The sequence below is a fragment of the Mastigoproctus giganteus genome, chromosome 13 (assembly GCF_048544385.1).
Source record: "Mastigoproctus giganteus isolate SK-2022 chromosome 13, ASM4854438v1, whole genome shotgun sequence".
NCBI classification, from domain to species: Eukaryota; Metazoa; Arthropoda; class Arachnida; order Uropygi; family Thelyphonidae; genus Mastigoproctus; species Mastigoproctus giganteus.
Window position 1 is genome coordinate 13,502,660 of NC_143587.1, and position 26,634 is coordinate 13,529,293.

Here is a 26,634-nt window from a genome sequence, read left to right on the forward strand (position 1 = left end):
GAAGTGAATCTTGGGCACTCACCAAAAGAATGGAAGAGAAGCTGAGAACTACCCAGTGAAGAATGGAACGAATTATATTGGGAATCAGACTGTTAGATAAGAAGAGAAACACATGGATTAGGCAGCAAACTCAAGTAAAGGACATTCTTATCAAAACTAAAGGAATAAAATGGTCCTGGGCAGGACACATAGCTCGAAGACATGATGACAGATGGAAATAAGATGGACTAAGAAAATAACAGAATGGTATCCAAGAGGAGCTAGAAGAAAACCAGGAAGACAAAGGCAGAGATGGATAGATGAAATTCATGATTTTGTGGGTAGTAAATGGATGGCCAGTGCTCAAAACAGAAGGAACTGGAAAGTTGCTGGAGAGGCCTTCATCCTGCAGTGGATTGAAAATGGCTGATGATGTAGTAATGATGAAAATGCACTAACTTACGTTCATTGTCTAGTTTATTTAAAAAGTTTGTCCTTCATGGCAATTTTCCCTTCTACATGCTGCAATCAGTAAGAGGAAAAATTAAAATCGTAGAAGCTCTTGTCATAATCTGGTCTGCAGCATTATTACCCTACTCTCATTTTACCTCAACATCCAATTACTTCACACTACATAGATTCAATGCTAGCATGCATAAGTGTTCTGAATCTGGGAAAGCTTTTTTGTTCCACCTCCTCCAAAACACTTTGTCAACACAATTCACTCTAGTGCCATATATTCTCCACATAGCATCCATGCCTACACCAGCCCAACTGATTGGAATAGGATGTAACATGATTTACCACTCCAAAGAACCAATTTCTACTGCCCGATATAAGCATTGGTTCATACAGATATCTACCCCTGTGGATATATTCTTCAAATAAACAATACAGGTACTTTAGCAAAATAGCTAAATCAGTAAAACCCCAGTTTTCTACAAAACATTGATTATTTTAAATAAATTAAAATAACTTGTTCCCAACAAACTTGCTACAAAAACAAGTTCTTTACTGGAAAAAGTTTATTATAATTAGTCACACAGCTCCAACTTCTAGCTCTAATAATTACACATTTTGCTTAAAATACATAAAATATAATATTCTAGCAATTACCTATAAAATGTTTGGATTGTATCCAATAGGAATTGTACTCCATACTTTTTCCTAAAGTATTTTCGATCTTCCTTTATTATTGTAGACAGAGATTGAATGTGACCTGAAACAAATTAAAAATGATGACACTTATGTAAATAATTTTTGATTCCTAGTAGTGTTCAGACAGAGTTGAAACCAAACAAATTATGTATATGTTTACTAAAACACAGAGCTACAAAGCTCAATAACTTCTACATTGTAACAATATATTTAAAAGAGTAAGAGATTACCCCAATCTTGTGCCAAATGCCTCCAGTCAATGCTCTCCAAATATAAACGAATAAAATAAATGGATAAAATGATTTTAATGAATTCTTTCACTCACAGAGACATGACAGATCCAACACACAATGGAATCGAAAGCCAAGAGCCCCAACTCGATCCCGAAACACATCAAACCAACTCAGGAAAACCGTAGTTGCAGGAAGACATTGTGTCAGAATAATTAAAATAATTAAAGACAGAAAATCGTTTACCAGAATAAATAATTAAAATCACGATTATAAAATTTGGATAAACACATTGGATATACGAATTAAATGAAATTTACTGTATTTTCCTCCCTTAAGCAGACAACGCTTTTCGACTAAGAACTTAACACACACACACACACACTTAGCGTTATTTCCGATCTCTGAACAAGACGAATAGTCGAAATTCACTGTCTGCTTAAGGGAGGAAAATACAGCAAATTTTGTTTAATTCGTATGTCCAACGTGTTTATCCAAATTTTACAATCGTGATTTTAATTATTTATTCTGGTAAATGATTTTCCATCTTTAATCATTTTAATTATTCTGACAACGTCTTCTTGCACTATCGGTTTTCATGAGTTGGTCTGATGTGTTTCTTGGTCAAGTTGGGGCTCTCGGCTTTCGATTCAGTTGTGCTTTGGATCTGTCATATCTCTATGAGCAAAAGAATTTTATCCATTTATTTTATTCGTTTATGACTGGGGGCATTCTACTCAAAAGACTGGGGTAATCTCTTACTCTTAAGTATGTTTACTGTTTCCCCCAAATCAAATTTTTCTTCAGTTTCCTTCTTTTATTACCGGTAAACTGATGAAAGGTATGTAGCATCATCAAAAATAAAAAAAATTTGACTGTGTTAACTTTCATTTACTTTGCTTAATTATTTCTTCCATGTGATTGCTCAATTCACCTTTAAATAATATACCCAATCTAACAATACATTTTTTTGCAATTTAAATTTATTTTCCATTATAATATGTTGCACAAGAAAGTACAGGTCTTCTCAGTGTTTAAATTACTGAACCCTTTTAAAGATTTGAATATCTCAATTAAGTAACCACAGTGATGCCCGATTTCCAACATCATCACTTAAAGAACTAAAATTTTGCTCTTGGTAAGAACACATCTTTGTGTTCATAAATAATCTCATTACTCTTCTCTGTACACTTTCCAACAGGTCCATATCATTTCTAAAATGAGGTTCCCAAACCTCATTTTGTAAATGTCTACAAAATCCCATTTGTAAACTTTAAACAATCTTCCGTGTAGCTTAACCACTGTTTCACCTCCTCAGCTGCACTGGAAAGGTGATTTTACATTATTAATATAATACTTATGGTATATCTTAGCAATCTATCCGAACTGTTTTCAAAAAACTTCATATCAGGCTGATATGAAGCATTGCATTTCATGTGTGTTAGCTCTGAAAGTTAGCTCACGATTATTCATTGTAATTTTGTGGTTTTTGAAAACCCCCTACTAGTAATTGTTATCATCATGTTTTGGCTTTTGGAAAATACATGTATTTCTATAGAAAGCTCTGCCATCTTGCCTTCATGGTCGTCATTAACCATCATTGCGTCAAGGCGGAAAAAATTGGATGGAAAACTCCTATAGGGTATTGACATCTTGAATACTGACGTTTCTATACTGTACGTACTATTGGTTGGAGTCAGAATGCATACAGCCATTGCAAGGGTATTTTGGTGGGAAATTCTGGCAGGAACACTTAGCTGTATAGTAAAAGTGGTGAAACATACTGGTTAAGGAAAATATTGATTGTTACAAAATGGATATATATATATTGAATATTATGTATTGTATGTGTATATATAGTCTAGCTGGCTGTGCTAGGGGGCCCTAAGTACCCTTTTTTCTGAGTATTTATTCATTTTTAAGGGAAAAAATGAAATTTTATTCACGTTGCATGCAGGTAGCCTATTGGGTTACTTTTGGGCAAGCTTTTGCACTTCTCTAAAGAATCCCCCCATTGAGACTTATAGTGGTGAATCTTTTTTATTGGACAGTAAGTGTAATTATTTTTTGGAATGTGAGTGCCCCTGCCAGCTAGTTCTAGAAAAAATTTGTGAACATTGGTTAATTTTGAAAATGCATTCCAGTGTTTGTAACACTTGTTAAAATGGCCATAGTTTACTATTACTGTAACTACTTTATATGTTTTGCTTTAATATTAAGTTGGTGCTTAATATTAAAGTGGTAGGTGCTGGGCTTAAGCAAAGAGGACTGATTTCTTTGCTCTAAATTTATTGTAGCACCACCTGGTGATCTCCAAAGAACTGATTTTGGAGTAACAATTTTTCATCTGTTTTTGCTTTTTGGCCATATATATTCTGGTTAAAAAGTTTAATAACTTGTATAAACTGTTTTTCTATATATTTTTCATCATGTCTAATGTATATTCATCATCATCTTCTATGCCTGATAGAATTTCAGGAGCATATCCAAAAATTGTTTGAAACTTTGGAACAGCAGTTTCCACCAATCCATTCAACTCGAGTTGAGCTAAATAACTCTGTTATAAATAATCAGGGTGAAATTAATGGATTGTGTAGTGCCTCTACACTGGACTGTGTCTTAAATAAAAATAATTTACTTTAGGTACTCAAGGATGGTACAAAGATGACTTCTGAAATGGTCACTGAAGTTAACAAAATTTGGAATTCAATGGAGAGGCTACTACTTGATTTATCCATGGAGAATGAAAAACTCAAAACGAAGGTAGAGGAAAGAAAGTTGCCTGCTATCCTTACGGCACCTAGCTATGCAAGCATGGCTGCCTTGAAGGTAGTAGTAGTGGCATGTGATGCAAGAAAGCAAGTGTATGAGCTTATGCAGCATCAGCCAAAAAAAAAAAAAAAATCACACCATTCCCTCCAAATGCCTGTCCAGTTCCTCCTTAAATTTATTTAAACTATCAACTTCCACGACAGATGGAAGTTTGTTCCAGCAATTAACCACCCGCTGGCTAAAGGCACATTTCTGCACATCTATTCTACACCTGTCTTTTCTTAATTTGAATTTATGCCCCCTTAGGTTCATAATCTGAACAAGTGGAAGGATCCCATCAGAATTCAGCGTGTTCAACCCATTCAAGGCCTTATACACCTCAATCAGATCACCGCGCAGGTGCCTAGTCTCCAGCCACTGCAATTTGCAGCTCTTAAGCCTCTCTTGGTAAGAGGATCCCCTTCATTCCCCTCACCAATCTTGTTGCCCTTCTCTGTACATGCTCAAGCAAATCTACATCCTTCCTAAAATGAGGCCTCCAGACCTGTATGCAGTACTCAAGGCATGGTCTGTCCATTGCCTTATACAGAGGGACAATCACCTCCTTCTCCCTGCTAGCAAAATTCCTTTATATCATTGTCAAAACCCCATGACCTGCCCTGGCAGCCTGTCTGCATTGCTCAGAAAACTTCATATCTGACTGCAAAATTACTCCCAGGTCTTTTTCATTTTCTACCACCTTAAGTGTAGTACCACCCGCTTAGGTGGGCAGACAGAGTTCACAGAATTTAAATGTAAAAGGGCTACAGGCCAAACATGTTATTGTTAGGGCATAAAAAATATTGAGATAGCAACAAACACTGATTTGAAAAAACATAAAAAATGTGAAAATTTCTAGGAGATGAAATTTTCTGTCAATTCCCCAAAAATTACACCTGACTTGAATAATTTATGATAGTGGTAAGGCCGCTCTTAGACGATTTGTATGGTATAAACTTATTAGAACAGAGAATTTCTGAGGAGGAATTCAGACAAAATGTAAATAGTATATCCAAAATTAAATCTAGAGGTAAAAATAATAACCAGATCGTAAATATAGCTTAGCTTAATTCTCACCTCATAGTAATCTGCTTAGTTGGTTGAACGTTTTACCACGTACATAGTGGTTATGAGATTCTAATAACTTAAGGAAATTATAAATTTAAAAACTAAGTTATGGGCTTTAAAAATTTTTCTAAGAAAGGAAGGTGCACCTTCCATTCTATGGTTGTCTAATTAAAATAAATTAAATGAAGTGAGATAAAAGCTAATAACTGCGCATGAGCGACTTTCGAAATTGTCTTCAGTTAGCTATAATGGGGAGGGAAGAGTGTGCAAGTGTGTTATATACAGGTTGAGTTCCCGAAATGCATTTCAGTGCACATGAAATGCACCCGAAATGCATTTCAGTGCACTTTCCTTTCTTAGAAAAATTTTTTAAAGCCCACAACTTAGTTTTTAAATTTATAATTTCCTTAAGTTATTAGAATCTCATAACCACTATGTACGTGGTAAAACTTTCAACCAACTAAGCGGATTACTATGAGGTGAGTGCTGAAAATTAAGCTAAGCTATATCTATGATCACAGCACATAAGGACTCCTTAAAATAACATCAGTCAAATAATAACCATTGGATTATTTCAGACCCCTGGTTTTATTTGTAATAAAACCAGGGGTCTGATTTTAAAACCAGGGGTCTGATAAAAACCAAGATTTTTATTGGGATCAAGTGGTAGGACATATATAGGATGGTCAGTCCATGGAATCAAGGATTTTTTAATTGCATCTGGGTGCTTTAAATGTTTAAGTCATGGCCATTCTTCTAAAAACTGCAGACAAATGGACAGGAAGCTAAGTGATTTTGTAATTACTGAGAGCAGAGTGGAGGAGAAATTGTTGAAGTTAAACATAAGGAAGGAACCTGGGGTGGAAGGGATCTATCCAGTTATATTAAAGGGGACAGCAAAGGAAGTAAGCAAACCCTTAGCCATAATTATGAGAGCTTCCTTGGACTCAGGGGAGGTCCCCATTGACCAGAGGTGTGCAAATGTATTACCAATTCACAAAGGGGGGTTCAAAAGGTGACACAAGTAACTACAGATCTGTTAGTTTAACTTGTGTTCTGGGGAAAATAATGGAATCACTGGTTAAAGAAGCATTGCAGGATCATCTAGACAAGACTGCAGTAATAGTTAAGACACAGCATGGGTTTGTTAAAGGTAGATCTTGTTTGACCAATTTGATTGAATACTATGTTGTCAAAAAGGAACTGATTTCAAGAAAGCTTTTGATACCATTGCACATGAAAGACTGCTGTGCAAACTGGAGAGGTATGGCATTAAGGGTAATTGCTACAATGGATAAAGGGATGGTTGAGTGGGAGATGACAGAGAGTGGTAATCAATGGACACTGCTCTTCGCGGACAAATGTTATTAGTAGAGTTCCCCAGGGTTTGGTGTTGGGTCCATAGTTGTTTTCAGTATTTATCAATGATATAGATGAAGGTATATCAGGTCTAACGTCCAAGTTTGCAGATGATACAAAGGTTGACAGGGTTGTTAACAACAGTAAAGACAGTATGCTACTCCAACTGAATCTTAATAAGTTTGGAAAATGAGCTGAGAAGTGGCAACCGAAGTTTAACATTGACAAATGCATAGTACTGCATATGGGTAGCAATAACCAAAGAGAAACGTACCAACTGTGTGGTACTGCACTCAGGGAAGTGGAAAGTGAAAAAGACTTGGGGGTAACTGTGCAGTCAAATATGATGTTCACTGAGCAGTGCAGATGGGCTGCCAGGACTGGTCATGGAGTCTTGTCAACGATAGTCAGTCCTCGTATAACACGTGTTTACACTACATGAATTTGATCATACATGATTTATAAATAGGGGAACAATATTGTATATAACATGAACCGAATTCGCTTATGCACGATTCGCCTTTGTGTTTACAAGAAATGGCAGTCAAACGCAGAATCACCACAACTGAATGCAACACGACAGGAATGAAGAGAAGATCCTGAAAATGTATTTATGTTTTTTATATCAGTGAAGGGGAAACACATTTCACCATAATAATGTAAAAACCCACACAATTCCAGCTATCGGTATTATCGCAAATGCAATTAGATCGCGTTTACTACCAGTTTATAACAGATTCCACTAGCAGGAACGCAACTGGCAATTATTTTTATTGTTTTATGGTAGTAACCACCAGAAATGTGCTTTAGTAAAATGTGAGCTAGTGAGGTGTTCATAGTGTGTCTCTGCCTTTACAGTGTTATTTATTCAGTTGCTACACGCAGCTTTGTTTATGTGTATCAAGCGTGCCGCCTCATTTTGTAATTGTGCTTTATTCCCTAAAAATGAGTAAAATACTAAAAAGGTGTGAAAAGGAAGCGTCCTGGTGAAGACACTACAGATTCGGAGAGAAAAAGAAAAGCAATATCGATAAACAGAGGCGGACTGGGTCAAAAATTCTTACCAGGGAAAATTTGTAGTGGCCTCATACTAGCGTTAATGGCCAAAATCACACCGGCCTCCGGAGGTTTCCCCGGTAAGGCTTATGGCCAGTCTGCCTCTGTCGATAGAGAAAAAATATGAAATTGTGAAATGCTTTGAGCAAAATGAAAGACCATGTGATATTGCACATGTTACAGCCCTAAATGAGGCAACGCTGAGAATTACAAAGAATGCAAAGAAAATAAAAACTTTCGTAGCAGGAACAACTCAAAGTGTAATTAAAATCCATTAGATTAAGGCACAAAGAATTGGAAGAGATGGAACGGCTGTCATCTGTTTCGATAGAAAATCAAACAAAAAACAAGCCTGCTTACGATCGAAGCAAAAGCATTAGCAATATTTTATTAAGTAATAGTCGTAATAAAATACACAAGTATTTTATTACGACTTATAATGACGTAATAAAATACGTAAGTTTTTTCTTACGATAATTTATTGTGTTTGGTAATGTTTTGGTTACAAATGTGAGATCAATCTTGGGTTGTCACCTAACCCTATTTTTGCCGTAGGGCCTGATGTTTATATTGCATGATTCTGCATTGCACAAGGGTTTCTAGGAACACAATTATCATTCTATATGAGGACTGACTGTATATAGGAATTTTGCTAGAGGGACAGGGAGGTGATTATCCCGTTATACAAGGGAATGGTCAGGCCACACCTAGTGTACAGGTCTGGAGGCCTCATTTTAGGAAGGATGTGAGTTGCTAGAACAAGTACAAAAAAGGGCAACAAGATTGGTGAAGGGAACAAAAGGTGCTCTTACCAAGAAAGGCTTAAGTTCTGCAAATTGCAGCACCTGGAGAGTAGGCACTGCGAGGTGATCTGATTGAGGTGTATAAGGCCTTGAATGGGTTGAGCAAGCTGAATGCTGATGGGATTCTTCCTCTTGCTCAGACTAAGAACCTGAGAGGGCACAGTTTCAAACTGAAGAAAGATTGTTGTAGAATAGATGTGTCAAAATTTGCCTATAGCCAGCGGGTAGTTGATTGGCGGAACAGACTTCCATCTTTTGTTGTGGAAGTTGTATAAAATATAATAAATATATAAGACTGAGCTGGACAGGCATTTGGAATGAATGGAGGGGTGAAATGGGATGGTTTTTTTGGCTGATGCTGCATAAGCTCGCTTTCTTGCATCGTATGCCTCTACTAATGCTAATGCTAATACTCAAAGGATGTGCAATCCCCTCAGAAGAGAAGACTGCTGTCATACTTGCAAGTTTGGAATCGAGAATAGTTCCCTTGGAAGAAAGTTTTTTTACTTAACTGTTGATCTGGTTGTGCATGAATCAGTGTGCGTGTGCTTTGATGATTTAATTCTGTCTGGCACAGTTTTGTACTGGTCTGCTTGGTGTCCTGGACAAAGGAGAGATGTCGTAAGTTGATAATGGTAATGTCAAGAAATTAATGTCTAGGCAAAATGTGTGTTTATAAAATGGATAGTCACACTTTTGGTGTTCTCTTAAGGAAAGTGACAATAATACTACCTGTTGTACTGGGTTCTGTTGGAACTGCTGAACATCAACCCTTTGGGCTATTCCTAGTGAATCGATTGTGGATATTACTCCTATTGGCTCCTAACCTGATTAAGAAGTATTTCACTTTTTGGTGAAATTGACTGGAATTCCAAATCCTTGACTGAGATGTATGTTAGGTTTCCTTTCCCGAAGTGTGGGAATTTCCCTCAAAGTTGTGCACTGGGATTGTGCATGAGTTGCTATACGTGCATCCTTTGACATCTTTGTATATATTCTCAAGTATTGGAATAATTGGTTTCAGTTGTAAAAATAAATCTTATGTTGTATGATTTGTTTGGTTAAAAAAGTTTCATAGAATTTTGTTATGCTTCTCGTGAGAAACCATAATCTTGTAAATGTCTGTTTAGAGTAATGATTCATTCCCCAGATTTTGATGTTTTGAGGTTTTAACATGTTAAAGGTTATATATTGAATTGAACAGGCTAAATATTGTTTATCCTTCTTGCAACTCCTAAAATGGGATGCAACGTGTAAATATGATTATTGTAAATGTTGAAAATTGCTTTGGAAGCCTTGTTGCTTTCTGCTACTAGTTTTAGTGGTTTCCTATTCAAAGATAGAGTTTCGTGGAAATACTAGATTAAGTATTAGCCTTAAGTTTTGGATAGAGAATTTCTGTCCATTAGTTTACTCTTTCTATCTTTGTGCTTTCATTCTTAATTCTTCTATTTCGTTGAGATTGCCTCCTCTCTCACATCCCATTCTTCTTTATCTTTTTCCTCCCTCTCCCATTTCCCATACTATTCACCTACTCCCCCTTTTCCTTTATAAATACCTTGGGGCTTTCAAGTTTTCCTGGAACCTCACTAGGCTTCGCTAACCTGGTTGGTAGTCCCTGGCACGCTTCCTTGTGGCTAGGGATGGGAATCAGGGGAACTGGACAAGGTGTCTACTGTCTCCTCGCTGTAAAACTGCCAGGTGCTGGCAGACAACACTCAACATAACATACACCTACACATAACATACCTATATAAATCCTGCTTGCTGGCTTTTGGCATATTTGCTCTTAAGATACCACAGCAGCATTTAGGGAAAACCCTGGAGACCACCTTAAAAAACACGAATACTTTTCATTATTATACTCTTTACTTTACTCTATCTAAGTCCCATTCTTTTGTTTCAAGAGTTGCCTTCTTTCATCCCCTTGCCTTCTTTCTACTTTCCTTCCTTCCTACTCCCATACTTCTCCCTCTAAATTCCTGATGCAAAGGGTGACAGGGTTGTTAATGACAGTAATGGCAGTGTGCTACTGCAACAGGATCTTGAAATTTTGGGCAGACGGGTTGAGAAGTGGCAACTGAAGTTTAACATTGACAAATGCAAAGTACTGCATATGGGGAAGAAATAACCCTAGAGAAACGTACCAACTGCATGGTACTACACTTAGGGTGGTAGAAAATGAAAAAGATCTGGGAGTAATTGTACAGTCAGATACGAAGTTTTCTGAGCAATGCAAAGCTACCACAGCAGGTCATAGGGGTATTGTCAATGATATACAGGAATTTTGCTAGTAGCAAAAAGATGATTATCCCTTTGTATAAAGCAATGGTCAAGCCACGTCTTGAGTACTGCGTACAGGTCTGGAGGCCTCATTTTAGGAAGAATGTAGAGTTGCTTGAGCGTGTACAGAGAAGTTCAAGATAACTGAGAGGTACGAAGGGGTCGTCTTACCAACAAAGGCTTAAGTTCTGAAAATTGCAGCAGCTGGAGACTAGGCACCTGCGAATTGATCGGATTGAGGTGTATAAGGCCTTGAATGGGTTGAGCATGCTGAATTCTGATGGGATTCTTCCGCTTGCTCAAATTATGAACCTGAGGGGGCATAAATTCAAATTTAGGAAAGACAGTTGTAGAATAGATGTGAGGAAATTTGCCTTTAGCCCAAGTGTGGTTAACTGCTGGAACAAGCTTCCATCTGTCATTGTGGAAGTTGATAGCTTGAATGAATAAATTCAAGGAGGAACTGGACAAATTAGAGGGAATGGATATGTGAAATTGTTTTTTTTTTTTTTTTTTTGCTGATGCTATATAAGATCATCACATGCCTCCATTACTACTACTATTACTTTTCCTTTCTGTCAATACCTTGAGGCTCCCAAGCTTCCCTGATAGCCCCAATAAGACTAAAAAGTAGTCCCTGGCTATGAAGTCGCCATGTGCCAGCATTCAACATAACCAACACAAACATACTTACACATCTACATACATACACTTGCTGGCCTTGGCCTTGTGCCTTTTCAGATGCTACAGCAGCATATAGAGGAAACCCCGGAGACTGCAATTAAAACAAACACACCTTGACACCTTGATCTTGTATTAATTAATTCTAATTAATTAATTCTTTATTAGGAGTTAATAAAGAATTATTATTTCTGCAATATACCAAAACCTTTTACTAAATTCTAAATAAATGCCAAAATTACTTTCTGCATCTAATTATTTCATGCCATCTTTAAATAAAGTTACTTTCTGCATTATGACTCTGTTATAATTCCCATAACCTTAGTTTTCAATCAATCCTCATATTTGAAAAACATTGGCTAGAAGTATTTGTAAATAATATCCAGTTATCCTACCTTGCATTTGTTGTTATCCTAAGCAGTGCATTATCCCACAATTACTGGCAGTTTTCAGCCAAATAATATCCAAATAATATCTCTCAATCTTAAAGTAGAATACCTTAATTACTATAGTTAACTAAGGTATGGGTATTCTATCCTGCCTGGCTTCATATTATTGGTAAAATTAGATGTTAAACTTGAAATACTAACATTAAAAAATATTAGAAACAATAATAAATTACTTTACTCATAACATTGTGTGACGAACAGCACAGGTTATTTATAACCATTCTGTTTTCAACCACTTAATCATCTTTTTATCCACAGTAGTAACTTGCTGCTGATGCATTTCTGCAATATACCAAAACCTTTTACTAAATTCTAAATAAATGTCAAAATTACTTTCTGCATCTAATTATTTCATGCCAACTTTAAATAAAGTCATGCTATGACTCTGTTATAATTTCCACAACCTTAGTTTCCAATCAATCCTCATATTTGAAAAACATTGGCTAGAAGTATTTGTAAATAATATCCGGTTATCAGTGTAAGCATCTGCTTTGAATGAAGAGAAACTCTAAAAGAATCAAGTTTTAATTCATTTTAAAAATATCACTACTGAATACTTTAATGGTGTACTAGGTATTTTGGAAACCCTTAAATCACAGGAAAATTGAAGTTATGTGTGATTGTCTTGCACACAATTCAGTTTTGTATTTTATTCTTAGTGCACTTTGGCTGTTTATAAATCTAGATCAGGTAATATAACAAACAATGGACATCATTTGAAACAATCATATCAGCATTGTGTTACACAATGTTTCACATAGATCTCCAAGCTGGAATCTTTGTACAAATGGCCAAAAATGGCATGAAATTTGAACATTTGATATAACATAAGTTCCCTATGAACAAGGATTTTTAAAATACCGTTCATTTATTAAATTTAAGTATGGGCAACTGCTTTCAAGCTACAGAGCAAATAACTTCGTTCAAGATTATTTTTACAATAACTTAAAATACTTGGAATAAACAGAAGACTTTTTATTTAATCTAATTTAAAACAGTAATGCATTATATGCTTTCTTTTCTTTAAAAAAACAATGTATAAATGCAAAGTGGAGTTTTTTTTTCTCTTCCAAATAGCTCTTTACATCTCGTGAACTCACCAATTCTGAGTGCAAAATTGCCCTTACTCCATATTCGAAAATCAAACAAGATATATTGATACATAGCTCGAAGTAATTCAGTTGCATTTTCACAGGCAGCAACACCTTCTACTAACAACTCAGTGGCTATGAGAACATTAACATCAATGAGGGTTGGTGAAACCTAAAAGATATATAAACACTTTATGAAACAATTAAATAAAAAAATAATAATTATTATTATTATAATAATAAATCATTTCCTTTTCTGGTATATGATTCCAAACCTTTCAGTACGATAAATAAATAAAACTGACAGTTTATATAAAATAATTGAGTGATGATAAGAATTCATATTCTCCAAAAATTTTATTACTTTTTTAATCTACTCTTTTCTTCCAACAAATTCATTATCAAAATTGCTGGGTTTTTTTGTATTCAAAAAGCAAATCCTGCTAACTTAAGCCTTTAAACAGCAAATGGGGGGAAAAAAAACAAATTTTAAACCAATGGGCAGCAATCACAATCAAGGCCACCAGGTTGCCAATTCACCTGCTCCCAATCTAGACAAGAATTCAACATGGTCAAACATAAGCTAAAAATTTTCAAAGTACAAGAATATTCTTAGGGGCTAATGAACAATTTTTGTAGGATGTCATAGGCTAACAACAATGAATGATACATGAGACCATGTTGAAAACTAAATTGTAAAAATTTTAATTAATGTCTGCAGACATTAATTAAAATTTACAATATGTGGTACAGCCAAAAAGGTCCCAGTCACATATTAAATGTAACCAAACCTAGACACAGCCACTTTCAAGGTACTTTGCTTGAGCAGTAATGCACTTGTCACTTGGTAAAATTACCAAGTAACAGAATTAATTGATAGCAGTTTTGGAACTGTTCTGGCTGGATTGCAGAAAGGGCATCTTGAGCTGTATCAATAACCTCTTGTTCACTGCAGAAGCAATGACCTTCTAAAGAAGGTCATTGCTTCTGCAGTTACTTCATGTTTTTAGGAAGAGAGAAAATTTGCATGGGGGCCAGGTGAGTAAGGAAGTGGGGGATATAGTAAAATAACAGAATTGTGTTTAACAAGTTTTTGTTTCATGAAAAATGAGGCTTTAACAAAACTTCACAGTACTAAATGGTTTAATTAACTTTGTCTGTATCAGTATAATTTGTAATCATTCTGTATTTATTATAATTAGTTATAATATTACGGGCCTATTATTAATTTCGATTTTTAGGTATGTTCACATAATGCATAAAGCACCAATTGTCTTAACCATGTCTGTCTGTCCATCCATCCACATCTACCAACTTGACTCACAGGAGGCAAATTTTCATGAAATTTCATAGTTAGCTCTTTTAGAAAGATTTATTGTGATTCAGAATTTTGTTGAAATTAGACAAACAGAAATCCTGCAATTACTCATATTATTATTATTTTATTTTTTTACACATATCATATAGGCTATCCATATACTAAATATTGTAGCTGGAGTGTTAGATATTATGCTTGTTGCTGTATGCTGAGTGGATGAATGGGCAACATGGTGGGTGCACAGAAAAGAAATTTTCTCAGTTTGTGCATATGAAAGGTGCCACTTCTTTGAGGAGCTCATTTTTTTTTTTTGTTATATTTCAACTGTTATTAACATCCAGAAGGAAAAGAGTAAAGTATTAAAAAAAAAAACACTGAGTGACTATTAGATTGTAAGGTATGAGCAGTGAAGTGAAATCAATTACTTTTATGCACTATTAGTGAATTAATTATTAATTAATTAGTAATAAGATAATTATTTACTTTTCACTTCCATTAAACAATAAAACTAAAAAAATTTAATTAAGTTAAGAAATAAAAATCAAGCACTCCTGAACGGTTATCATCTGCTAAACTTTCTCTTCCTTCTTTGAATCCATGATGCTACTTAATGATGCATCAAATGATTCATCATTAATGCATCAAATGTTTGCATGATGCATCAAATGTTTCAGAAGCAGGTTTCCCTAAATGAAATTTGATATTTACATGATTTCCCAAATTTGGCATTATTCACATTCAGAAATTGTGATAAAATAAATGAACCCAATGGAACATGTACCAAATAATTAATAAACTTCTATGTATGTATAGATGCAGGGGTTAAAAAATCAGACCACAATTTGAGTATTTTTAATTCAAAACTGTTTCTTAATTCTGATAACTCTTACAGCACAGATCTTTAATATTGGAAAAATAAAATCCACACTCTGAGGAGAGTATTGATGGATGGAAGTTTTGACCAATATTTCACAAGAGATCAGAAAGACTGACTATCATTTGTACAAGAAGAGACTTTCCCCCTCAGAATTTAAAAAAACTGAGTTTTTATTTTTTAATAAACTTTTTACATCTATTGCAAACTTCGGTGTAAGCAAAAATCGAAAATGGAGATTTGGATATAAGTGAACTGCCATATTCTACATTCTTACCCTGAATATTCTTATCACATTTTTCAGAAAACTATGGTTTAGACAATGAGCCAAAGTTTCAGAATGGAATCAGGAACAAAGGGTTTTATTCCTACAATAATAGTTTCAAGGAAAGAAGGAACAGGAATCATGCAGTTCATCACATTTCACACTCTTGTAATGATAAACAACACATGGCTGTGCACGTCCCATTAAGGCTGCATATTATGATGAAGAAACCTCACCAAGTTGTAATCTGAAGTACCCGAGAGAAAAATAGCATTAATTGCATACTTTGAAGGTTTTTTGGTGAGGAAAAAGATCAAGAGTTTAGTTGTGAGGTTTGGATTGTCTGGAATTTAGCATTCTTGAATAATTCTTATTCAAGTGAATAAATTGTGTAAGATCATTATTAATGGAAAAAGCAACTAGAAATGATTTCTATCTTCATAGAGCTAGGAAAATTACTTCATTTGAAAGTAGAGTTTCAAAGAAAGAAAGCCAAAAAAAGTTCTAAGTAATAGAGCTGGGAGAATGTTAGGCAACAAATGAATTTGACAAAATGGGGTAAAGAGATTTTAAGACACAGGAACTCAAAAAGATGATATTCTGAATTAAGTCATCTATGCCAAGGAATATGAAAGTTTCCATACATACAGGTATTACATTTAATGTGGAAGGAATCAGACCAAATAAAATAAGTGGTGGTTTAGGCAATCAATAATTGATATTCTGTCTGAAAAAGTGGGTTTTGGCAGACACAGATAGAAATGAACATAACTAAAATTAGAACTGATACCACATATATGAAATGAATCAGGAAGTTCAGGGAAGTTTAAACTGCCATTAGTTTAACTATTTATGATAACATTGATGTGGATGAGATAAAAATTTTTAAACATGGCATAAATATTGCAAGACTACACTCAACTGCTTGAAAAATGGCTTTAACAGTGCTCCTGGTGCATGTATGCACACAACACATACATACACACTACTTGGACCCCCCCCCCCCCAGTAACAGCATGCAGAGTAGGGACAGCAAGATTATACATTAGCTGATCAGGTACCTTTTTGAAATGTTACCAATAGGTAACATTTCAGATGGACAATATAGCAGCTGGCCTGCAAACCTATAACTGTTTTAAACCTTGATTATTGAAAGAATATTGGATCTCATTGTGATGGCCACATAACATCAAAAGATATAGCCCATACTACATAAAAGATGGGTAGACCATGTCCTCTCCTCTTCCTTCTCCCAATTTCACAGCTGGTCTAACACATTCAGCTAGTAAGTGTTATTATTATTATCATTATTAGCCATATGGTACAAGGAAGACTGAGGCTTATGCTGCACCAGCCAAAAAAATTTTTTTTTTGAATTACCCAGAGAGAGAGAGAGAGAGAGAGAGAGAGAGAGAGAGAGAGAGAGAGAGAGAGAGAGAGAGGGGGGGGGGGGGAGAATCACCAAGAAAAAGAAGAATGATGATTCCAGCTCAGGACCCTGGATGTGCCAAGCCCATACTCACCAGATGCGAGCCCCTAGGGTTAGTTTTCTAAACATCATCCATATTCAAAAAATACCAAAAAATATATCCATGAGAAGAACATATAGCGTGAATTGTCCCACCACAGAACTGAATTCCATCGAATATAAGGAATTTGGAGGACAGGGCAATACCTGGAAGTCTTCCTCATGTTCCACGAAACAGTCTCAAACAATTCAGGCAATTCATGGCTCATTATCCTGCTGAAAGACTGCACAGCCAGAGAGGAAGACTGTTGCCATGAAAGGGTGTACCTGGTCAGCAATGATGTTTAGGTAGAGTGTATTTAGTGTCAAGTGGCACCAGGAGTTTCCCCCATCTTCGCGTTGCTTTCATTGTAGGTGTGCCAGTTCACTGGAAAGGCCAGAGATTTAAAAGTGTATGGATATTGTATACGTATAGTGTTACGTACCGTTGTTCTGCTAGCCATTTAGCTGCTGGACCCCTGCTGAGGCCCAACGTTGTCCGCACTCAGCCCCATGAAGGCAGGCTAGGTATATCAGCATTATAATTGTTTACTCTGGCAGGTCCTGCCACCTAATTTCCTGAGATTTTGGTGGCTAGGACCTTTAAAAAAAAAAAAAAAAAAAAAATTGATCTTTCGCATCGGGGAGGTAATAGCGCTAGGATTTGAAAGGCCGAAACTATTGGAAAACAGTAATTTGGACGTGTAGGGCAATCGCTTGTGTACAGATAGAGTAGGGGAGAGAGACAGAAATATGGGGTCAATAGGGAAGGCAACCCCAATAGGTGTCAGTGCCCATGTCCCACCAGAGGGAAAAATGGGGGTGGTGAGGAGGGGAGGAGATGAGGACAGTCACCTCCCCCCTGCCAGGGAAATGGGGTGGAAAGAAAACCAGGAAAGAGTGCCCAGCTCGGTCGCCAATTGGCGCACTGGCAGCAAATCTGCTGTTCAAGGTGGGGAAAAGATATGAGCCCAACAAAGCAGTAGGAACCAGTGCCCCCCCCCATGACATTCATGGGTCATGTGTCCATCCAGGGTAGGTTGAGGTCAGTCACGTTTATGGGTTATATACCCGACCAGGGTAGTGTATCGTAGAGTGTCTCTTTTGCATCCCGGAGGGGTCTGGTCTGTTGATCCTGTTTCCATCATCAGGGAGGGATGTCCAGTACTTTTTCCATCAAGTGAGCCCATCGTTTCTGTGGTGTGCATCCTATTCAAGTAGGTTGGTTGGATCAAAAAATTTGGTTTTCAGTGCTGGTGTATTTGCTCAAGTCCGGTTGTTGTCGAAGTTTAATGTTTACTACAAGGCATACTGTGCCCTTAGTTCCTGATCGCAGAATGGGTTCTTCTTCTGCAAAGAGTTCCTCTGCAAATCTAGTGAGGTTCTTATATTTTTTGCTTGTGTCCAAGAGATGATGCTCCTGGCCTCGTGGCAGGTAGGTCAATCTTGTTATTAGGTTTCCTCGTAGTTTGAACATTCGTGCATGAAGTGGCAGCTTTCTGTTTTGCCACATGAACAGTTGGGGTCTTGGAGGAGGCCCAGAGATGTTAGTTTCTCGTTGAAGGGGCCGTGACCCATCAATAAGTAGGTGGCATATAGGCTTGGGTGGAACCATACAGGTAGTTTCGGGAAAACCCTGTCTACATCAGGTATGAAGCGTGTTGTCACCTTCCCTTTGGTTGAGTCTGTCCACCTGTTTTGCCATGATGTTTAGGTAGGTGATAGATGTCAGAGTGCCAGGCACATGGATGACTGGACCCAGGATATCCCAGCAGAACATCGCCCAAAGCATGACACCACTGCCACTGGCTTGTTTTCGTCCCATAGCACATCCAGGCACCATCACTTCCTCAGGTAAACGACACACACATACCCAGCCGTCCACATGGTGCAACAAGAAACGTGATTCATCGAGGTCCAGTCACAATCACTCAAGGTCCAGTTTCGATGCTCGCATGCCCACTGTAGGTGCTGCAGCTGGTGAACTGTGGCTAGCATGGGCACTTGGAGCGGCTTGCAGCTATGCAGCCCCATTTTCAGCAGGGTTAGATGTACTGTGTGTTGAGACATATTACTCCAGTCACCGGCATTAAAATTACCGGTTAGTTGCGCCACAGTCACTGGTCTGTTGCAACGTACCATCTAGTAGAGCCTTCGCTCACATCGAGCATTGACGAGCCGTGGCCGTCCAACACCTCGTTGGCAGTTCATGGGTTACCCCTTCTCGGACCACTTTTGGTAGGTACTAACCACAGCTGACTGTGAGCATCCCACCAGCCATGCCGTTTCGGATATGCTCTGACCCAGTCATCTGGCCATTACAATTTGGCCTTTGTCAAACTCGCTTAAGTCTGCTAGCTTTCCCATCTAAAGCATAACACTAAAGTAACACTGATTAATGAAGCACAGTATCAGGCGTTTTTTATACCGTATCCCAACCCACGCATGCACCATAGTTCACCCGCAGTTGCTTCGATTTGCATAACAACTCGCTGGTCATAATGTTTTGGCTCATCGGTATATAAACTTGCTTTCTTGTATCACATGCCTTTACTAATGCTAATGCTAAAGATACTGACTTCACTAGAATTGAATTTCTGTAGATTGTAATAATATATTGGAAATATGCATGAAGCAAGCTTGAGAGCAGAAGTAGGAGAAATAAATGAGGAAGTTGATTCTGTAAGATTGGAGTTGGTTAGTGATTGGATGTTGACTGGTTGTGGCATGCATTGTTTTTGGACAGGTTTGGAAGAGAGTTGAAGAATTACGGATGCCAACTCAGAAGAACCGTGATTACAGAAGCATCTATGGAAAAACATGCAAAAGAAACAGAATGTATGAGACAGAGTGAAGAGGCGGGTCATTAATGACCCAACTGTACTCTTTTAAAAGGAGTCAGTAGCCTAAGACAGGTTTGGGCTCACCACACTGGGAATGATTTTACATGATAGAGCAAATTTATGATTTGTACAGAGTGAGTAGCTGCTTAGAAGAAAAGTTGAGCTGAGAACAAAAAAGAATGTATAAGACAAAGTGAAGATACTTTGAGAGATGGGTCATTAATGACCCAACTGTACTCTTTTGAAAGGAGTCAGAAGCCTAAGAGAGGTTTAGAGTCACCACATCAGATATGAGAATGATCTTCCATGATAGAGCAAATTTAAGATTTGTACAGAGTGAGTAGCTGCTTAGAAGAAAAGTTGAACTGAGAACAAAAGAGAAAAAGAAATTTTCTAATACAGAGGAGGCAATATTTGTAATATGCTTATGCTAAGAGAAAATAGAAGTCAAGGTAATCCCTTATAGAAATGTGTGGTCTTGTTCACAAATCTGAGTGTAATCAAAGATGAGAACAGAAGCAATATTTTTTTGTGAGAAAGAATCTGAGTTTTAGAAGGTTTAAATTTAACAAACTTTTATTTTCACCAATGGAGAATTACCTGGAGATCAACATTTAAAGAATTTGTGGTGGATATTCGAGAAGTTGAAGCTGTTTGTGCAGGGCATGGTTTGTCAAAAAAGAAGTTGAAATGTAGGTGCTATGCTCAATAAAACTATAGATAAGATTTGCAGCCAATAAAAGAATTAATATACGAGAGGAAAAGAGTGGGGGAAAAATTGAACTTTGGGGAATATCAGCATTAATCGAGAAGGCAAAGAACTATCTACCAACTAACTGTCACAAAGAAAACTGGCTACCCATTTGCAAAAAAACAGTCAGCAATCCATAAGATGGGAACTTGTTGTTTAGAAGACCATTATGCCAAACATGGAAAGAGCCTTGGAAATGTCAACAACAACTGCTTAAGTTTCACCAAACTTTTCGATAGAAAATCTCCAAAAATGAGTAGCATAAGTCAATATATCACCAGTGAACGTACACTGAAAGAATCTTGTTGGCAGTCAGTGATCAGATGGAGGGCTTTGAGTTAGTTTAGGAGTTGGTGAATGAAGATTTCTCTGTGACTTTGGAAAGAGTAGAGGTAAGTACAATGGGATGATAACTGAAAGGAATAGAGGCATCATTCTTTTTTATGAACTGGCTGGATATGAGCAAATTTTGAAGCAGAAGGGGAAAAAAAAAAAAAAAAAAAACTCCAGTGGAATAAGAAAGTAATAGAACAGGCTTGGGGGCACATTTCAAGAACAAGTGGAGAAATGTGATCAGGACATGGAGCTTTATTGGCATGAAGATTATTTAGAATTCTTTTAACACCCTTCTGCTGAAAGGCCAGGAAAGGCAGTATAAGGAATATACTAAGCATGGAAAGATTTTCGAGTGGTATGACACAATTGGAGCAAACAATGGGATCAGAAGATTTACAATAATTCAACTAAGAAAAAGAGGAACCAAAATCAAAATTGCCATGAGAGAGAGAGAACGTTACTTTCATATAAAAATTATTATCCTTTACCAATACAATGTAAATACAGCAAATCTGGTTAATTCAACATTCAAGGGATCAAAATACATCTGTTTTGATGTATGTGGGTTTGAAGTACATGTACAAATTCAGAATATGTCAGTATTAATCAAGAGAAATTTTTAGTCACTCTTATTAACTGTGCAGAATTTTTATACTCATCGTTTAAGTTATCAGCAGGTGCAAAAGAGTAGAGGAAAAGAGCAGAATAGAATTGTTCTTCCACTAATCACATGAGATTGTGAAACTCCACATGCCTACATTTGAAAAATCAGCAAAAAATAATTTAAAGTTGTTCACTTTTTTTTACATTTTCATCACTTTCAGTAAACTTCATAATATATACCAAAATAATGCATTTAAAAAAAAAAAAAAATGATTTGCAATATGTCAGAACTGTTAAATTCAAACAAACATGGAGGTTTTCATGTCTTCTGTCATATTTTAACTTGGCCTGGAAAAGTATTATTGTAATTGAGAAAAAACTCCTGAACCGGCTTCATAGTTAATCTCTTCAGTAAACAGAAACTTAATTTATACACACAAAAACAGATTAATTCCACACAACAAATATAAAATTTCACAACTAATTAAATGTATATTTTTAAAGCTCTACTTACATATACTGGACACTCTCTCTCTCTCTCTCTCTCACTCATATAATGAACTAAGGGGTGAAATGGGAGCATGTGTTTTTTTTTTTTTTTGGCTGATGCTAATAAAGTAATGCCAAACTTGGTGACTGGCTGATGCAAGTGCTCTATGATAGAAATGTCACCCTTTTTTGTATAAAATACAAGTATTAAACAGAAAATAATATCCCAAAAGTGGATTCTCTCTCTCTTAAAGGTACATACAATTATACATAACACAACACTTGTTTTAATGTACAACTCATATACATCGAGCTGCATGAATATAAATTATGGCATAAAAAACAAAACTCCGTTATGATGTGTAAGAAACAGAAAAAGATTCCACATAACCTGTGAATGTGAATTCCTTAAGAACTGTAATTTTTATAAATCCTAAGGAAGTATTTTTTTTTTCTGAAGCACATTTATTATCATTCTCAAATTCAGTGCATATATGCAGACATTGAAGATTCACAGCAACTGCATTGGGAAATCACACATTTGTATTGTTAGCAATCAGTCCTGATGCAAACAAAATGAATTATGTGTCCATCCATGAGGTACAGTTACATGAATTTTCTATGAATCAGTTTTTGAGAAAGTGAACAGAAATGTAAAATTTAACAGCACTGTAACTGCATAATGATACTACATGCAATATAGTAGCAAATCATTATGACAAAGTTTGCCTGTAGAGTTTCAGTAAGCCATTTCAAATTGCACAAGTTATTCACAAGTCATAGGGACTCAATTCAGACTACATTTCACTATATATGTATTTCATCTACAATGAAAACTTATTTTGAATAATCTGCACTAAAATACATGTAAAACCATATATAACAGTGGTTGGAGAACAGTAGCAACTTTGAAATACATTTCAAATAATCTGATATCAAATTAAGGAAACGTTGCATTCTTTATGGTTTGGGAGAAAATTATTTTAAATATCCGACATAAATTAGAAATATTTGACATTAATTGGACATTGAAGAAAGAAGAAGAGGGATAATAGTGCCACCTTATGAATAAATTCATTGACTGTAGATATAATAACTACTAGTGTGAATCTAATAAATAATATATATCCGTTTATATACATAGGCGACCTCTGGAAACCAGGCAAAAACCAGTTGTAATCAGTCTTCTGAACTAAGTAGGCTCTGCTGTAGTCACCTTTGCTCTTCAAGAGCATCTCGTGGGATGCATGATGACTCTTCCTATGATTAAAGCCGGCCCCTTTAAAAATTGGCCATGTGGTAGGCAATGTGTACCACCACATTATCTGATGCCACAGAGACCATAACAAAACCAACTCCAAAAACTGCTGTTAAAGGAAGACCTGCAACTAGGTGGAAGGATGGGATCAGTGAACTTTTGGGCGTGATATTTTACGATGCTGCTCGTATAGCATATGATCGATGCAGTTGGAGGATTTTGTTGGTGGCCACAACAGCTCCTTAGGAAACTATGTGACTGGAAGAAGAATTATGTTGTAATATGCTTTTATCTACATGTAACCAGTTCTCCCCCTCCCAGGCATACTTTCATTTACTAAGAAAACTTACACATATTTGAAATATAAAACACACTGCTTGAAACAATTAGTGGATCATATAATGCTAATACAGTAGATATTAGTATTAGGTACAACAAGAATTCCTTTATGTTTGTACAATTGTTTCCAGTGATTATATACACTGAAAAAACTGAAGAACAAAATGAAATTAACTTTACAATGACAGTTCAGTTCAGCTCATTAACTTGTTATTTTACTCTCCTGATCTTTATCCAATTGGGACATTCGTGTGATGCAGTAGCAGACATACTGCATCTCCAGTAATTGGAAAATATTCTTAAATTAAGGTCATCAAGAATCCCTAATCATCTTAATAACTTGATCAATTCATCTACTGGATGAAGGACACCAAACACCATCCTAGAAATCAGCTTTCACAATGCCCATGTAAGTCACAGCTGATTATAAAATTTTGCTCATTTTTTCCTTTATTAAACTGAAACTAGTGTTATGTAATGCTTGAGAAACAATAACATTGATTTTGTTGCAAAATGAGATCAGTCAATATATCCTTTAACTGTTTTGAGTTATTTTATATTTAAACTACTTTCTTATTAACATGGATGAACATTATATTTTCTGAGCTAATTACATTTTGCATGAGGACTCCAATGGTTGCAATACCATTTTTACTAATAAGTTGTTCTTGGTTGGGATGGCCTTGAATCATATGTAACAGCAACACAAGAAAAGATGCAACTTGATTCTCTCGCAGACCCCAATAAACTGAAAGAATAACATAATTGTATGAATATAACAGTAAAAACATTATATATATATATATATATATATATACAGTGAAACTTCCCTTTAACGGACAGCCATGGGGAACGAAAATGTGTCCGTTAGAGAGAAGTGTCCGCTAACAAGAAGTCTGAGGGAGAAAAAAAAAAAAAGAAAGAAAAATCGTTAAACGTTTAATGTAAAATTAAATTAAAATATATACAGATTTTGAACAATATTTTTGTAAATAATATACAATTACATACACAAGAGATAAAGAAAAATTGTTAAACGTTTAATGTAAAATTAAATTAAATTATATACAGATTTTGCACAATATTTTTGTAAATAATATACATACAATTGTGCTATGCATATTATGACTTTATCTTATGGAAAATACATACAGTAATCACTTATTTTCTTCTGCACCTTCTTCCGGCTGATAATTTTGTTTTCAACATTTGTTTGGAGTGAAGAAACCATCGAAAGTCCTTCAGTACCTTCTTCAGCGGCGAAAAACATTTTTAAACGATTGATTTGTATGAGCGCTTCTTCTATTTTCATTGGTGGTTCGTCGTTAATATGTTCTTCGACATAATGACCTCCTTCCATTTCTTCATCCTCATGAGGAACTTCTTGAAAAATATCGATGATAATGTCGTTGATATCTATAGCACCATCTTCTGTAGTGAGGTTCGAGTCTATATCTTTGTAGCCAGGGTCACTTGTAGCTGAAGTATCGTACATTATCAATAGATGAAGTTCTTGTTCTTCATGGTGCTCCACATTGCTGTTCACAACTTCAATTTTTGCGTTTGAGAAGCCAGACTTTACAAAACAGTTCACGACAGTTTGTTTTCTAATTGCGTTTACTGAAGAGGAAATCCACTGAATCGCATCTAGGATGCTGATTTTCTTTGCAAGGTCACTCGCACATGTTACATCGTTCATGTTTGCAATGAGATGTCTTAAAACATGTTTTCTGTAGTGAAATTTAAAATTTTTTATTATCCCTTGATCCAAGGGCTCACACTCTGCAGATGTGTTTGGTGGCAGAAAAACGATTTGAATGTTGGACAATTCAATGTGCGGGTGAGATGCAGCATTATCCATGAAAAGAATAATTTTTCTGTTTTGACGAATCATGTTTTGGTTAAAGTGACATCCATTTGCTGATGATATCTCGTGTCATCCACGCTTTTTTATTAGACTTCCAATCAACATTCAACTTTATGCCCTTGAAACAATGAGGATTTTGTGGTTTTCCTATAACAAGAGGTTGTTCAAAGTCTCCCAGCATATTTGTACACAATAGTACAGTCAAGCGTTCCTTAGAAATTTTTCCGCCCTGGCACTTTTCGTTTTTTAGACTCATTGTTTTTTCAGGAAGAACTTTAAAAAACAACCCTGTTTCGTCACAGTTGTAAATATCCTTAGCTTCAAAATCACAACATAAATCTTCCAATTTGACGGTCCACTCTGTTACAACCCCAGTATCAACAGATCCACCTTCACCACTTACGGTTTTCCAAGAAATTTTATGCCGAGTTTTGAACTTGTCTAGCCATCCCACAGAAGCTTTGAACTCATTTACTCCCATAGATTTCGCAACCTCCAAAGCCTTTTCCCTAATAATAGGTCCATTAATGGGAATTTTTTTAGCACGTTCGCGACAAAACCACTCATACATAACATTGTCAATTTGAAGTCCAACAGTTTTCGGGAATGATTTTTGAACCTGATCATTTCCGTGTTGCCAAAATTGTTTGAGCAGTTCATTTTTTTTCTTTAGGATGTCGCTTACCTGCGTCTTCCCGATTTTGAATTTTGCAGCGAGAGTGCGAACACTATTTTTTTGCCGATCATACGCATTAATGAGTTCGACTTTATCTTTCAAAAGTTAAATGTTTACGAGAAGACATTGTGCACTTCACACGACACTGAACAAAACTGAAAAGACGAAAGGCCGACCATATTCCCCCCCCCCCCCACTGCACACACCGAATTCATCAGAAGTTTTACACGTGCCTTAAAATTCTTGAAAAAGGGTTTAGAACCGCAACGTAAACCTTGATAAAGTTCAGAGAATCGGAAATAGAAAATAAACACATGATTGAGGCAATACGTGGAAGAAAAGTTCCTAGAAAAGGGCCGTAAGCTCGCCCGCTGTCCGTTATGGGGAGATCAAATTAAGTGCTAATCTAAATGAAACAGTGCAGATTGCCTGTCCGCATCCGTTACAGAGAATGTCCGCTAGACAGAAGCTGCAAACACGTTAAAACCAATAGAGGCGAGTTGGGGAATTTGAAAATGTCCGTTGTAGAGAGATGTTCGT

General features: G+C 36.2%; 1 protein-coding gene across 2 annotated transcripts in view; it reads right to left on the reverse strand.

The window, feature by feature from the left end:
* LOC150075774 (neurobeachin-like protein 1) overlaps positions 1-26,634 on the reverse strand; it is a 693,585-nt gene that overhangs the window by 327,278 nt on the left and 339,673 nt on the right. For both annotated transcript variants that reach the window (XM_090387670.1, XM_090387669.1), the window contains exons 23-25: positions 24,166-24,299; positions 12,978-13,140; positions 1,096-1,198 (exon numbers count right to left, since the gene is read on the reverse strand). In XM_090387670.1, the coding sequence (XP_090243796.1) occupies positions 1,096-1,198; positions 12,978-13,140; positions 24,166-24,299 (400 nt within the window). The remainder of the gene's footprint in view (positions 1-1,095; positions 1,199-12,977; positions 13,141-24,165; positions 24,300-26,634) is intronic.